This window comes from Berghia stephanieae, chromosome 13 (assembly GCF_034508935.2).
Source record: "Berghia stephanieae isolate SIO BIC M18660-M18661 chromosome 13, UCSD_Bste_1.3, whole genome shotgun sequence".
NCBI lineage: Eukaryota > Metazoa > Mollusca > Gastropoda > Nudibranchia > Aeolidiidae > Berghia > Berghia stephanieae.
Genome location: NC_088372.1, coordinates 26,356,988 through 26,372,561, shown reverse-complemented (window position 1 = coordinate 26,372,561; position 15,574 = coordinate 26,356,988). Strand labels below are relative to the sequence as shown.

Below are 15,574 nucleotides of genomic sequence, written 5' to 3'. Positions count from 1 at the left end.
TCCTATCTCACCCATTCTTCACTTGGCAGTTTCTGTGCCTCCACTCTGTAAGAGACAGGAGGCATAGATGTTGACCTCTTGTAAGGCATCTCAGCTGGCTTCCACCCCAGATGAATTGTCTCTTTGCCGATGTCAGACACGTATGGACGACTTCTAGGAAGAACTGGTCTCGCTGGAACGATATTTTGTAAATGTTTAAAATAATCTTAATGTTTTTTTTGTTTTTTTTTAATTAGGGGCAATGTGGCTCAGCGGTCTTTGCTTCGTACCTCGCCCTAGCGCAATTTACGGTACGGCACTGCGGCTGACGCCTAGGTTATTCCAGTCTTCCCTTGGAATAGACCATTGAGACAAATTTCCCCTATGGGATGAATAAAGGGAATTTTATTTTATTTTTTAAAAAATTATTTATTATAATAAATAAAGATTTGAAACACGGTGGATATTAAAGACTAAAAAAGAAACATTCTTAAAAAGGAAAGTGTTGAGCACAAAACTCGTCTCGTCGTGTGACAACATCAATCATCGTACAACGGGTAATAGGATACGTACATTGAAAAACAAACACATTGGTCGAACATTTTCTGTGACAGAAATAGAGGTCCTATAGATAGTTCGAAGTTGACGTCACTCAGGTCTTTGTTATTGTTTTTTGCCATCCGTGTTCATGAGTAATTCTCACTAAACTGTATTAACCAGACTATAGATAGTTCGAAGATGACGTCACTCGGGTCTTTGTTATTGTTTTTGCCATCCGCGTTTATGAGTAATGCTCACTGAACTGTATTAACCCGACTATAAACGTTCATGGATACACACAGTTTTGTGTGTTGGTCCGTTACACTTCCGGATGGCAATGTTATGAGCTTCTTAGCCAAGCGCATACTATCTATAAACGTTCATGTTTAGACACATTTTTGTGTGTTGGTCCGTTATACTTTCGGATGGCAATGTTGTGAGCTTCTTAGCCAAGCGCATAATATCTATATCAGACATTTTATCTTTTTGAACCCGGTATTATATTAAATTTTACCATCCAAAATGCCTACGTAGCAACTTGAAATTAACGAGAAGAGTTTTTGTTGTGCCCAACGTTGAATCAAACAGCATGAATTGTTTCGTAAAACCAATAACTAGGGGCCTCAAGGAGTCAATAAAATGGAGAGATAGATATAGGGAGTAAATGTGACTCATAAATACGGGAACAACACAAAACAAAAGTGAGATGTTGTTTCCTTATAAATTGAGCCTTTATATAGTGCAAAATCCACTAAATGTGCTCAAAGCGCTTTACAAGGGGTCCCTGGCCACAGCAACATTTAACATTTAGGACGGGACATGACACCTTTTAGGCGATGTTACAATTTTTTTCGGACAGAGACAACGCTGTAAACGGCCAGGTACTCATTTTCCACCTGAGTACGGTGAGAGAATGTTAGTAAAGAGTCTTTTCCAAGGATTCAACTATGCGCCGAGCGAGGCTCGAACCCAGGACCTTCCGATCCGAAAGCGAGTGTCATACCACTAGACCACATTGCCTCACACAATTTATGAGTCACATTTACTCCCTTTATCTTTCTCTCCATGAATTGTGTCGTAGTGGATAATAAGAGACACTTCTTTAGGAGATAAATTTGTCAGGGAGTTAACATTGACAAAATCTGATCGGAATCTTTATGGCGCTCTCTGTGAAATTTTGTTTTACATTTAGTAAGGTTTGACAAGAAAATTAAAACAAAGGGCATGTAAAATTTCAGTATAATATAAGGCAAATCGCAGACGAGTTGATCTCATACTCATTTTATTAGGAATTTAAAAGGTAGCATTAGGGTGTTCCTATTTAGCTTTATAATAAGGTCTAAATTTAAATTACATTTAAGTAGACATACTTACATGGTGTCTCCGATTCCCTTGGTGAAAAGTAAGGAATTTTGGGTTCTGAAGAAGAATTAATATTGTTATCAGTGCGTCATAAAAATTATATTCAAAAACATTTTACAATAAAAAAACGAAATGTAAATGTTGCTGCTCGAAGCTCGAAGAAATAAATAACGATGTGAACTTGAATGTAAGTTTCAATTTAATATACGGAGACTGATAAAATGGACGTTTCGGGTTTCACCTTTATCAACAAAACAGGATGAATAAAACACTACAGACGAATATAGTGTTTCATTCATTCAGTTTTGTTGATAAAGGGGAAACCTGAAATGTCCATTTTATCTATTTTCGTATATTAAATTGAAGCTTACAATCAATTTCACATTGTTATTTATTACGGTAAAAAAGATGACACCAGTCAGACAGATGATCTTTTCTAGAAAGCCTATATATCAATTCACACCAAATTTGAGAAATCTCCTGGTATTCTCACACTACTTGTAATTATATTGGGTGGTCCTAAGAGAATGTGGGTAATAGGCAGAAGAAGAACCATCTGAAGACAGAAAATTGAAAAAAAAGAGAGGAAGAATACTGTTGTATGGATGACATGGGGTTAGGCAAGAACGAGATACACCTGTAAACAGGGAGGTAGGGAGACAAAATAGCAGGTCTTGTGTGCCTGCTTGTTCGAGGTGAATAAATAAATAACGTGTAACAATGATCATTTTGTAACCTTACATCATAACAGAATAAACTGTGTGAGTTAGTTTGTTTGTTTTTTCATTCAAAAAGTTATCATTAATGTAATAGACAACAGCAAATAGTTCCAAGTTCTCTCTCTCTCTCTCTCTCTCTCTCTCTCTCTCTCTCTCTCTCTCTCTCTCTCTCTCTCTATCTATCTATCTATCTATCTATCTATCTATCTATCCATCTCTCTCTCTCTCTCTCTCTCTCTCTCTCTCTCTCTATATATATATATATATATATATATATATATATATATCCATCTCTCTCTCTCTCTCTCTCTCTCTCTCTCTCTCTTGGCTGAAAAGCAATATCTTGAGCTAAGTAATGAAATGGGGGCAAAGCATCAAATTTAAATCAACCTTCCACGACAGATGTTAATCGATAAACTGTTTCACTTCCCTTCCCTGAATTGTCTTTAAAATTGATAATCGTTCAGAAAGAGTCTATTTTTAATGTATTCATGAAATACCTTTCGCTTAAAACATATCTGTTTCGTCTTTAGTAGATGGTATGAGAAGCAAGATAGGTCTGTCTGGTTTGTGTTGTGTGTTGTGTGTGTGTGTGTGTGTGTGTCTGTTTATGCTTGTGTGTATGTGAATGAGTATGTTTCAGCCAAAGCAATTTGTAATTTAAGCGCTTAAAAGTCTGGTGTCTCGGAGTTATAGCGCTATATAAGTTTTCATCATTATTTTATAATAATTTACCTTCTCTAGCAAGCAGGGAGCAGGGAAGCGTTGATTCACTGACGCCATAGCGGTTCTCAGCTTTGACTCGGAAATTGTACTCCTTTTCTGGCTTAAGCCCATAGACGTAGTGAGTGGTCGAGTTGATCTGACCGTCTAGCCTTACCTGAAAACAAAAATCATACAACAGAATAAATTATACACAGTCAGAGATTGGTTGTCTTGAAATCCACTCACCTTAATACAATGATTTCATGCTCTGCTCATGTGCAGAGGTACGTTATGTCAAACTAAGGAAAACAAACAAGCAAGTCGTTGTTCCTGAAGTTCATTTTAAATCGTTTTATTTTTATCAAACAGTTTAAAATAAGCTGTTAAAATTCTTCTTGTTAGCAAAACAAAGCAAATATTGTGATACTGACATAACAGTTGAAAAACCGAAACGAACGTAAATTATTCACATATTAATTGGGGTGGGGGGGGGGGGGTTGTTATATCTGTACTATTCTGAGTTATCAAATATTTGGGTTATGTTCAATTCATGTGAAAAGCATGGTAATATCATCGATATGAGGTCTTATCTAATTGGATTCAGAAGTTTGATGCCACGTCGCCCAGCAACGGCGGCCATCGTGGTTCTAAACAAAGAAAATCGGTACTTTTTATACTTCATGCTGGTGTGTGTGTAAAAGTCAAAACATGATCAGATTTATAATGATTTTTTTTCCTCTGGATACGCTTTTATGCTCGTCGGAGAAATATTTCATAAGGGCGACAGCCATTGTTCCGATAGTTTAGAGCCAGTTACTAAGTTACCATGCGTCATTACGAGGGAAGTGACGTTACGACTGTTGAAGTGTATTACCCAATTTTTGTTGGGGAGTTCCCTGGCCTCAATAATGTAAGAAATCTTCTGGGCGTTATCAGGCAACATGGCGGTGGGTGCCGGCATCCAGGACAACTTTGCAGCATTGGACTTAACCTCCAAAAGGACTGGCTTGTCGATGGGCATGGACGGTATTTTATCTGAAAGTGGAAAATCGTCTTTGATGTTCTATCTAAAATCTAAAAAAAAAAACATTGAAAAAGTTGAATAAAAACTGCAATTTGCTTCACAAAGACTTCCATCTAAGGTTTTTAATTTTCCTGAAATTTAAGCCATTACAACTTTTAAACTCTGGTCTTGTATAATAATCTAACAATAGGATTGGTTAGATAGAATGATAAATAAGGACCAAATAAGAAATTACTATTAGTAATCAAACAATGGAAATAAACAATCTACGAAGACTATGCAGAATTACGTCATTTCTTTTTTGGTCATTTTTTAAAAATTGTTGACATTCATAAAACCTTACCTTCGGGAGCGATCATCTTAGCCTCGTGTTTCTTGGGTCCTGGAGTTGGTGACTTCTTGTAGGCGTCAACTCCAAGGGCAGGGGAGATAAACCTGGGCAGAGAGTCACGACTTCTTTCCTTTGCTATAAAGAGAGGATAAATATAATTATGATAATCACCAGTCGGATTAAGATAAGATTGACATTTGAATCCATATAACATATCAACTCTGTCTTTAATTATGTCTTTCTTTTTTTTTTTTTGCCAAAATTGAATATCTCTGAACAAAAACATTATCTATGCTACATTTTCCCTAATATAAATGTAAAGAATTTAAAAAATATGAGCATTTACATAGCGTATTTACCATGCTCAATACGCTTCACAAAAGCTGGCCAAACGGAATGTTAACATTGAACCGAAGCAGATAAAATTAAAATTAAAATTAAATTAAAATTCCCTTTATCCATTCCATAGGGGAAATTATTCTCTAGGGTCTATTTCAAGGGAAGACTGGAATAACCCAGGCGTCAGCCGCAGTGCAGCGCTACAAATTGAGCTAGGGCGAAGTGACTTGCTCAAGACCACACATCGCAGCGGCAGGTGATCGAACTTGGTACCTTCCGGGTACGAAGCAAAGACCGCATGGCTGAGCCACACTTCCCACCGATGGATGACTTACCTTGAACTCTAAGGCTGGAGGTACAGAAAGCCTTTCCAGCATCATTGTAAAGTGTACATGTGTACAGGCCCTCGTCTATGGTGTCGCAATTCTCTACCACCAAAATAGCATTGTGGCCCTCACGTCCGATCTTGTACTTGGGACCCCATTTCAGAGCATAGCCGTCTTTTGACCTAGAAATAAGTTAGAAACCACTCGGCAATAACACGTCGATTCCAGGAGTTTTATATTAGTAGCAAGCTTTAAATTGTGAACTGACCAAAGATTACGTGTTTATCAAAGTTTCGAATCCTTGTGAATGATAAGATTCTAACGCTAGAATTTTAAAATTACATTTGTCGCAGATTGTTATAAGAAGAAGGTCTAGCCTTTAACTTATTTTGAAAATAAGCAATGCCTTAATCATTTTGAAACTTTTCAATTGTCTGTGTGTTTATGCCAATACCTGCAAATTCATCTCCAGTTCTGGATATTAAAAATTCATTGTCATGTGCAAAAATATTTTAACTTTTATTGATGTTTAGTACCATAAAACTCATTTGCAATATTTCAATAACCGATCGGAAATGAATATTTAAAAATGTTTATTTGTTGTCGCACTAGATCAGTAAAACGTCGTATTGTTTTGCACTGCTGCAGTGGCTATTCGTACACACTATAATAAACAGGTCAAAAGCTATTTTGAGTTAAGAATAGCGTCCTATCTATTGTGGTCACTTTGAATTGATGGCAAATAACAAATTGTATTTCCATGATTATGCGAATCTGGTTTAGGCAAAGAAGTTTTGACTTCTTCTGATGTTTTGATTTTGTCTATCGAGCCTTCTACCTTCCGTTACCCGATAAAAAAATTATGCCCTTCCGCCACGACACCATAAGATATCGTCCCCTAATGTTGTTCCTGATGTCAACAGGAATCACCCATGTTATCTAAGTGAGCAAATTTGGGGTTAATAATCTTGCTCAAGGAAAAAAAACAAAGTGCCTGAAGCGGGACTCGAACCCGGCACCTTCCGGGCCATAACAGTGCAATGCCTTAACCACTCGGCCACTTCGCACCCCCATTACCCGAAAATGTGTTAGTAATAATATAACATTGTGAGCCAATATGTGGCTTTAACCTGTACTATGCCGTGGTGAGTCAGATGGCATACGTGAACCTGTTTTGCACTCATTTTAGAAATTACAGTCCCATACAAACACAAATTGAGGATAGATGTACACAATAATAAAGGCCATGTCCTCCCAACTCACCACTCCACCTCTGGTTCGGGAACACCAATGACCATACATTCAAATCGAGCCATACGTCCAGGCAACACCCTTTGGTCAGTCATGCGTCTTGTAAACGATGGCGGGAAGGCGTATTTGCCCATGTCGTAGTCAGATTTCCTGGATGGGGAGAAAGAAAAAGTAAAATTGGTACACTAAATGCCATCTTTACAACTACCCCCCCCCCCCACCTCCCCATTGCTCTCAAAGGCCCTTCTCGAAGGAGATCGTACTTCAAACATTCTGACTGGAAGACCTATCTCTTTTTTTTTAACAAGAGCACAAAGAAAGAATAAGTTGTACATTTTGTAAGGTTTTAATATATATAATTTTGGCAAAAAAAAAAAAAAGAAAGACATAATTAAAGACAGACTTGATATTTTATATGGATTCAAATGTCAATATTATCTTAACCTGACTGGTGATTATCATAATTATATTTGTCCTTTCTTTATAGCAAAGGAAATAAGTCATGAGTCTCTACCCAGGTTTATCTATATACTCTTTTTCTTCTTCATTGTCACATTTAGCATTCTTGAGTTTTTTATGAAAACTTACTCATAGCTCCTGCCCTTCAAGAACTTTTCTGAAGGGAGTTCTTTGACGGACAGTTCCACAGCGCACGATGCATCTCCGGCTCGGTTTACAGCCTTGCATGTGTAGACTCCGGCGTTTTCTGGAATGATCTCCTTGACCGTCAACGTGTACTTCTGGCCTGGACGGCGTTTCATTACCCTCCGACGAGATTCCTGATGATAAAGTGTAATAAAAGATATGATTATATGTGATCTTTAAGATGCATAGTTGACCCATCCTCTGGAATTGGTATTAGGTCAAAAGTGAATTAAAAGTTGCCGTGATAAGATATGTAAAATTTCCATTGTTCTCTTATAAAGAGACAGTGATCTCTCTCTCTCTCTCTCTCTCTCTCTCTCTCTCTCTCTCTCTCTCTCTCTCTCTCTCTCTCTCTCTCTCTCTCTCTCTCTCTCTCTCTCACTCACTCTCTCTCTCTCTCTATCTATCTATCTATCTATCTATCTCATAAAAAAGTAAATAAACCTAATTAAGCCCCAAATCTTTAGCTATAAATTCAGTTTTTAGTATCACTACCATCGCAAAATAATACGTCTGAGGTTATGGATAACATTTTCAAGACATAAATGAAAGACGTGTAATCCCTGTAGGCGCATTCCAATACAAAAGAAGCTCTGTTATTCGATGCACTCGAACATAAAAATAAAAGACTATTAAAAATAGAAGACATGTGCAGCAAGGAGCAGTTCAATCTTTAAAAGTCATCCAGCATATCTCATCCAAAGAAGACAGTCAAAAATTTAGTTATAAAAGGAGCCTATTTTTTCTTTACAAGTTGGATTAAAGTCATAGCAGCCATCTTGCAATATCATAAATATCTCAACCAATTGACTTACATGCAGTTCTCTACTGTTGAAATACCACGTGACGTCCGGCTCGGGCATTCCGGAAATGACGCACTCAAAGGTCACTTCGCCTCCCTCGTTGACCTCCGTGTCAGAAGGACGCTCCAGGAAAAGTGGTCGGTCTCCACGTTTGGTGACATCTTCCTGGACTTGCAGACGAGCTTTGCATATGGATTCACCCGAGTCGTTCTTGATCTTGCAGATGATTTCACCAGAATGCTCCATCTGGACGGACCTTTTACAGTTGGGAAAATGATACAACAGCTGATATTTACTTAAAAAACAGAAAACTTCAAAAGATCTAAAGAGATGTAAAAAATCCACTTTTGTAGGAAAGTGCCATACATTTGGACACGTGATAGTCATGATAATATCGATTATCAAAATTCAATTTTAAGTCTTACCTATGAATTTGAGCTTAAGTAAACATTGAGAAGAGGGGGTTTGTTTTTAGGAAAATCATTAAATTTTCAAATTCTGAATATTTCAAACAAACTCAGTTTTGAAAATTCTGGCGTATGGTCACATAGTGGTTTTAAAAGAACAATAGAAAGCAGCATTCAGTCGGTTGGGTTGTAGAAATCTGTAGTATTGTAAAATACCCGAATAAGCATAAAGGGAGACATTGTAGTGTTGTTGTTTGACACGTGCCTATGAGAGAGACCTGTAGATCTCAAATTCGAGTCCCGCTGTGTGCGGCGGCAAGTTGAGTCATTGGAAAAGGCTCTTTGCTCATATTTTCTAACTGTACTCGGGTGTAAACTTGAAGACTGGTTGTCTCGTCAGTTGCTTCTGTTAGATTTGGGACCGTTAGTAAAGCGCTTTGAGCACATTTAGGAAACATTGTTTAATATAAAAACTGATATTTTGGGGGATATTTGGGGAGGGGAGGTCAGCTTTAATACTCTACACTTCCCATTGCCCAAATTAGTACCATGTACACCGGAAATCACTAATGATGAAAATGGCGGAATGAAAAGCTTCAAAAGTTGTTTGTTTTCTTTAACCAACCTTACCTCCTGCCGATTGATGCTGTGCCAAAAGCATTGAATGGCCGTATCTGCGAAATATATGTGTGTTTGGCATCTTTAAGTTTTAGATAAAGACTTTATACTACCCCGACAATTTTCATCAATTTGAACCATACCTGAATGCCAACATGACTGAATCATCTTGCCGACGGGTGAGGATTTCCGATGAACTCTCAACCTCTTTGCCATTCAGTATCCAGGTCACATGTGGCTCTGGGTTTCCGTCTACCACACAGACAAACTCCACGGGGACTCCCTCCACAGCCTCGATGTCGTAGAACTTGGTCAAGAAGGCAGGAGCGACGTGGGCATCTTGTATCTTCTCCTTCAATGCTGTTGAGAAGATATAATGGTGGGGTTTTTTTACGCTGTTCGGGGACTCTCTCTCTCTCTCTCTCTCTCTCTCTCTCTCTCTCTCTCTCTTATATATATATATATATATATATATATATATATATATATATATATATATCCTTCTATCTATCTATCTATCTATCTATCTATCTATCTATCTATCTATCTATCTATCTATCCATCTATCTATCTAACAATCTCTCTCTCTTTATCTCTCTCTCCCTCTCTCTCTCTCTCTCTCTCTCTCTCTCTCTCTCTCTCTCTCTCTCTCTCTCTCTCTCTCTCTCTCTCTGACCGACAAAACAGTCTTATTTTACATTGAGTACAAATCTCAGTAATCCACGTGTCTTTGAGACTTCCAAAAAAAAAGAAAAGGCCAGGATTTACGGCCTTACCGTGAACGTTCTTAAATTATACCAGCCTTCTTTTACTTTGAGTGCAAATCTAAAGAGTACACGCGTATAATATTCCCAATTCTTTCAAAAGAGGGAGAGATGAGGATATGCTTCTAAACATCAGTTCCTAACTCTTACCCAAGACATTGAGGATAGCCTCAGATTTGGCCTCTCCGTGTACATTCTTGGCCAAACATGTGTATTTGCCACTGTCGTCCCTCTCCACGTTCTTGATGAGCAGGGAGAAAATGTCATCGTGGAAATTCAACAGTTGGTGTCTGTCGGTGGGAATCACCTTGTGGCCGTCCTTGAACCTGGTAGATGAAAGAAAGAAATTTATGGAATTATTATTATTATTTTTATTATTATTATTATTATTATTATTATTATTATTATTATTATTATTTTTATTATTATTATTATTATTATTATTATTATTATTATTATTATTATTGTGATTATTATTATTATTGTTATTAATATAGTTAATAATAATAACAATAATAATACTAATACTACTACTACTAATAATAATAATAATAATAATAATAATAATAATAATAATAATAATAATAATAATAATAATAATAATGGTAATAATAATAATAATAATAATAATAATGGTAATAATATAATAATAATAATAATAATAATAATAATAATAATAATAATAATAATAATAATAATAATAATAATAGTAATAATAATAATAATAATAATAAATAGTAATAATAATAATAATAATAATAATAATAATAATAATAATAATAATAATAATAATAATAATAATAATAATAATAAATAATTCTAACAATAATGATGGTAATAATAATAATAATAATAATAATAATAATAATAATAATAATAATAATAATAATAATATAATTATTATTATTATTATTATTATTATTATTATTATTATTATTATTATTATTATTATATTATTATTATTATTATTATTATTGTTGTTGTTGTTGTTGTTGTTGTTATTATTATTATTAATATCATTACTATTCTCATCATTATGATTATTTACTATTGTTATCATTTCATTAAAACTATTGACACAAACCATGTGATATCAGGGTCAGGGTAGGCAGACACTCTGCAGTCAAAGCGAGCCAGATCACCCAGTTCAATCACTACGTCATCCATACTTTCTAAGATTTGAGGTGCGTCCGGTTTTCTGTCCTTTTTCTTGAGTTGTCTTAGTTTTTCTTCCTCTGCAGCCTCCTGTTCCTAAACACGAAAAAACAACACTGTGTGAAATTTTCTTGTAGAAAAATACAATTGCCATATTAACAAAATGCTTGGACCGCTGAGTGTGCCCATTAATTAGTCGAACACAGTGAATACTAAAATGAGGACAACTCACATAGAAACAATGGAGAGTATGCGCTTGGCCAAGAAGCTCACAGCATTGCCATCCGGAAGTATAACGGACCAACACACAAAACTATGTTTAACCTTGAACGTTTATAGTCTGGATAATACCGTTTAGTGAGAATTACTCATAAACGAGGAGTACAAAAAACAATAACACAGACCAGAGTGACGTCATCTTCGTTCTATCTATAGGCATGATGATTTCTACGAGTTTGTAAAATTTACAGATTATAAAAACCAGGAGAAAATAAGAAGCCAGATCCCTGGAAAGCAGTCCCATGTGAGTGTGAGCCTTTGTGAATATTACTACGTTACTGATAAAAGGACTGAAGCGGCTAATAAACGTATTCACTCAATAGGAATATCTAATATAAATTCTTATATTGAAAAAAGACAAAGTTTGAATACTGTCATTCTATTTATATTTTGAATTACAATTCAATCCATGAAATCTCGTACATCCAGACTTAATGGCGGAAAGACGGAAAGAGGGCTGTGGGGGGGGGGGGGGGGCATAATAAGCAGTGGGTGAGCTGTATCCCATATTACCATTTACCAGTTTCAATCAACTACTCAGTTCACGATTATAAATTATTGATTCATTGCATTGAAAATGTATAGATAGTATGCGCTTGACTAAGAAGCTCACAACATTGTCAATCGGAAGTATAACGGACCAACACACAAAAATCTGTGTAACCATGAACTTTTATAATCTGGATGATACAGTTAAGTGAAAATTACTCATAAACTTGAATGGCAAAAAACAATAACAAAAGACTGAGTGACGTCAAATTCGTTCTATCTATAGGATAGCTTTGACGTGTGAATTAACAATTTTAAAGTTTATTATAAAAAAGGATTATAAACCAAGAAAAAGATAGATTATCAAAAGATAAGCATGTACTTAAAGGACGAGGAGAAAAACAGGAGAAAATTTGTTTTAAAATGAAAACTGATAATTGATTTTAACAAACCTTTTTACTAAGTGTTGGCTCGGTAACTTCTTTGTCAACCTTTTTAGAGACGTCCTTTACTGCCTCTGCAGCTTGCTCAACTTCTTTTTCAACAACTTGTTCAACAGTTTGGCCTTCTGTCTCTAATTTGGCAACTTTTTCCTTATCCGCAGCAACCTTATTGTCTTCAACTTTCTTAACTTCTTCCTCAAAAGCTAACTCAAGTTTTTCCTCAACAACTGGTTCAGTGACTTGCTTTTCCTTACCAGCTGGTTTAGAAACCTTTTCTTCAACTTTCTCAGCAACCTTTTTCTCTTCAACTGGGGCGACTTTTTCTTCTGCAACAGGCTCAGCAACCTTCTTCTCTTCAACTGGAGCAACTTTCTCTTCTGCAACAGGCTCAGCAACCTTCTTCTCTTCAACTGGGGTGACTTTTTCTTCTACAACAGGCTCAGCAACCTTCTTCTCTCCAACTGGGGCGACTTTTTCTTCTGCAACAGGCTGCGCAACCTTTTTCTCTTCAAGTGGGGCGACTTTTTCGTCTGCAACAGGCTCAGCAACCTTCTTCTCTTCAATAGGCTCAGAAACCTGATTCTCTTGTTTTGGTTTAGCCTTCTCCTCTACGACTGGCTCTGCAACCTTTTTCTGTTCAACAGATTCTACTTTTTCTTCTGCAACTGACTCGGCAGCTTTCTTCTTTTCAACAGCCTTTTCAACCTCTTTATCTTCAACTGTTTCAGTTGTTTCTTTGATCTCTGGTTCAGCAACTTTCTTCTCTTCAGACTTAGCTACCTTGTGTTCTTCAACTGCCTCAGCTGTGTTTTCTACAACTTCTTCCGCAACCTTCTTTTCTTCAACAGATTTAGCAACCTTCTTTTCGTCTTCAACAGGTTCAACTTTATTCACTACCAGTGGTTCAGCAACTTCTTCAACAGATTTAGCAACCTTCTTCTCTCTTACAGATTCGACCTTTTCTTCTACCACGGGTTCAGCAACCTTTTCTTCAACAATTTCAGCAACCCCCTTCCTTTCAATAGATTTGACTTTTTCTTCAGCTACTGGTTCAGCAACCTCTTCAACAGATTTAGCAACCTTCTTCTCTTCCACAGATACGACCTTTTCTTCTAGCACGGGATCAGCAACCTTTTCTTCAACACATTCAGCAACCTCCTTCTTTTCAATAGATTTGACTTTTTCTTCAGCTACTGATTCAGCAACCTCTTCAACAGATTTAGCAACCGTCTTCTCTTCAACAGATTCGACTTTTTCCTTCTCTACCGATTCGGCAACCTTCTGTTCAACCTCCTTTTCAACTGGTTTAACTTCTTCTTCAACTGCTTCAGCAACCTCTTCAACAGATTTAGCAACCTTGCTCTCTTCCACAAATTCGACTTTTTGTTCTACTACTGGCTCAGTAACCTTCTCTTCGACAGATTCAGCAACTTTCTTCTCTCCAACGGGTTCGACTGTTTCTTCTACGACAGGTTCAGCAACCTTCTCCTCTTCAGCAGTCTTTGCAACATTTTTATTCTCAACTACTTTAATTGATTCTTCTACAACTGGCTCAGCGACCTTTGTTTCTTCAACTAGTTCATGAACTTTCTTGTCTTCAACAGCTTCAGCAGCTTTTCTTTCTTCAACTGATTCTGGAACTTTCTCTTCAGCGTGCTCGGCTAGTTTCTTTTCCTCAACTTGTTCAGTAACTTGAGTCTCTTCAACAGCCTCAACAACCTTTGTTTCCTCAACTGCTTTAACTTCCTCCGCTGCTTGAGCAACCTCTTTCTCTTCTTCTTTTAACTTTGTAACTTTTCCTTCTTCAACCGGTTCACTATCTTTCTCTGTGACGATCTCTGATTCTTTAACTTCTGCAGACTTTTTCCCAACAGAGTCAGTCAGATCAATCGACTCCTCCTCTTCTGCTTTTGTCTCTTTTTGAACAACTTCGGGTTTGGCGTCAGTTTCGTCTTCAGCCTTTAGTGCAGCCTCTTCTTTTTCTGCTTTCTTCTCTAATTTGTCTTTGGGTTCTTTACCAGCGATTGCCTCTTCCGACTGAAGCTCTTTTGAGGCAGTTTGTTCTTTTAGCTCTGGAAGGTTGTCTTCAATGGTAATTATTTCATCTACGGATGACGGTGGCTCAGGATCTGTGCGATCTGGTGAGGATGAATCAACCTCGTCTAAAGGTGTTTCTTTTCCTGATTCGGTTTCTATAAGGTCTGGTTTGTCGGTATCTGTTGATGGTTAAAGAATAATTATTCTATCAATGTCACAAAGCAATAAACTCCAGAACAATCACAGTTCTTGTCTTTAGATGACGTACTTTCCTATCATTTGTTAAGTCGTTATGATCAGCTTTTCATATTTATATATTTTAGATCATAATCATCGTCATCATCATCATCATCATCATTATTATCATCATCATCATCATCATTATCATCATTAACATCATTATCATCACCACCATCATCATCATCATCATCATCATCATCATCATCATCATCATCATAATTCTTGCCGTAATTATTTCATTAAGATGATGATGGGCATATCAATCAACCTGTCAGCGATGCCCATGTTCAAGTGCAAAGATTCAATTATATAATATTTCATTTTCTCCATCAAACGTTCGGTGCCTCTAGATCGAGCGAACCACGATTGACCTACCTAGTTCAACCACGAGTTCTACGTCCACCGACACACTTCCGGCGTCGTTTGTGAGTGTCACTGTATACGTCCCAGCCTGGCTGCTCTTGACTTTGGTGAAAGTCACGATACTGACACCGTCCTCAAAGGTGATCTCAACCCCGGATCCTGTAAGGATCTTCTTGGAGCCCTTGGACCACTTGACTGTAGGAGTAGGATGGCCTCCCACCACGCACTGAAGCTTGGCACAGCTGGACTCTATGAGTGGACAAAATTATTTTTTTTCATTTTTGAGCTTCTATATAGCGCAATATCCACTAAACTTGTTCAAAGCACTTTACAAGCGGTCCCTGGCCAACAGCAACATTTAACATTTAGGACGGGACATGACGCCTGTTAGGCGATATTACAATTTTTTTCGGACAGAGACAACGTTGTTAACAGCCAGGTACTCATTTTACACCTGAGTACGGTGAGAGAATGTGAGTAAAGAGCCTTCTCCAAGGACTAAACTATGCGCCGAGCGAAGCCCGAACCTAGGACCTTCCGATCCAAAAGCGAGTGTCATACCACTAGACCACATAGCCGTACATGCGGTTGACATCACACTCACTATCATGAACGTGATAGGTATTCGCATTCTTTATCTTGACAGGTGATTGTGCGCCTTGAGCTGCGGCAACGCGGGATTGGCGCTATATAAATATATTATTATTGGTGTATTATTATTTGACACCGACAATCAATCAAAGATCATTTACTAG

General features: G+C 37.1%; 1 protein-coding gene across 2 annotated transcripts in view; it reads right to left on the bottom strand.

The window, feature by feature from the left end:
- LOC144958557 (twitchin-like) overlaps positions 1–15,574 on the bottom strand; it is a 192,940-nt gene that overhangs the window by 79,339 nt on the left and 98,027 nt on the right. For both annotated transcript variants that reach the window (XM_078890618.1, XM_078890619.1), the window contains 14 exons: positions 14,832–15,068; positions 12,189–14,395; positions 10,898–11,064; positions 9,964–10,139; positions 9,193–9,409; positions 8,037–8,280; positions 7,165–7,355; positions 6,589–6,726; positions 5,335–5,507; positions 4,673–4,795; positions 4,180–4,340; positions 3,336–3,480; positions 1,894–1,938; positions 12–172 (listed from right to left, as the gene is read on the bottom strand). In XM_078890618.1, coding sequence (XP_078746744.1) covers positions 12–172; positions 1,894–1,938; positions 3,336–3,480; positions 4,180–4,340; positions 4,673–4,795; positions 5,335–5,507; positions 6,589–6,726; positions 7,165–7,355; positions 8,037–8,280; positions 9,193–9,409; positions 9,964–10,139; positions 10,898–11,064; positions 12,189–14,395; positions 14,832–15,068 — 4,385 coding nt within the window. The remainder of the gene's footprint in view (positions 1–11; positions 173–1,893; positions 1,939–3,335; positions 3,481–4,179; positions 4,341–4,672; positions 4,796–5,334; positions 5,508–6,588; positions 6,727–7,164; positions 7,356–8,036; positions 8,281–9,192; positions 9,410–9,963; positions 10,140–10,897; positions 11,065–12,188; positions 14,396–14,831; positions 15,069–15,574) is intronic.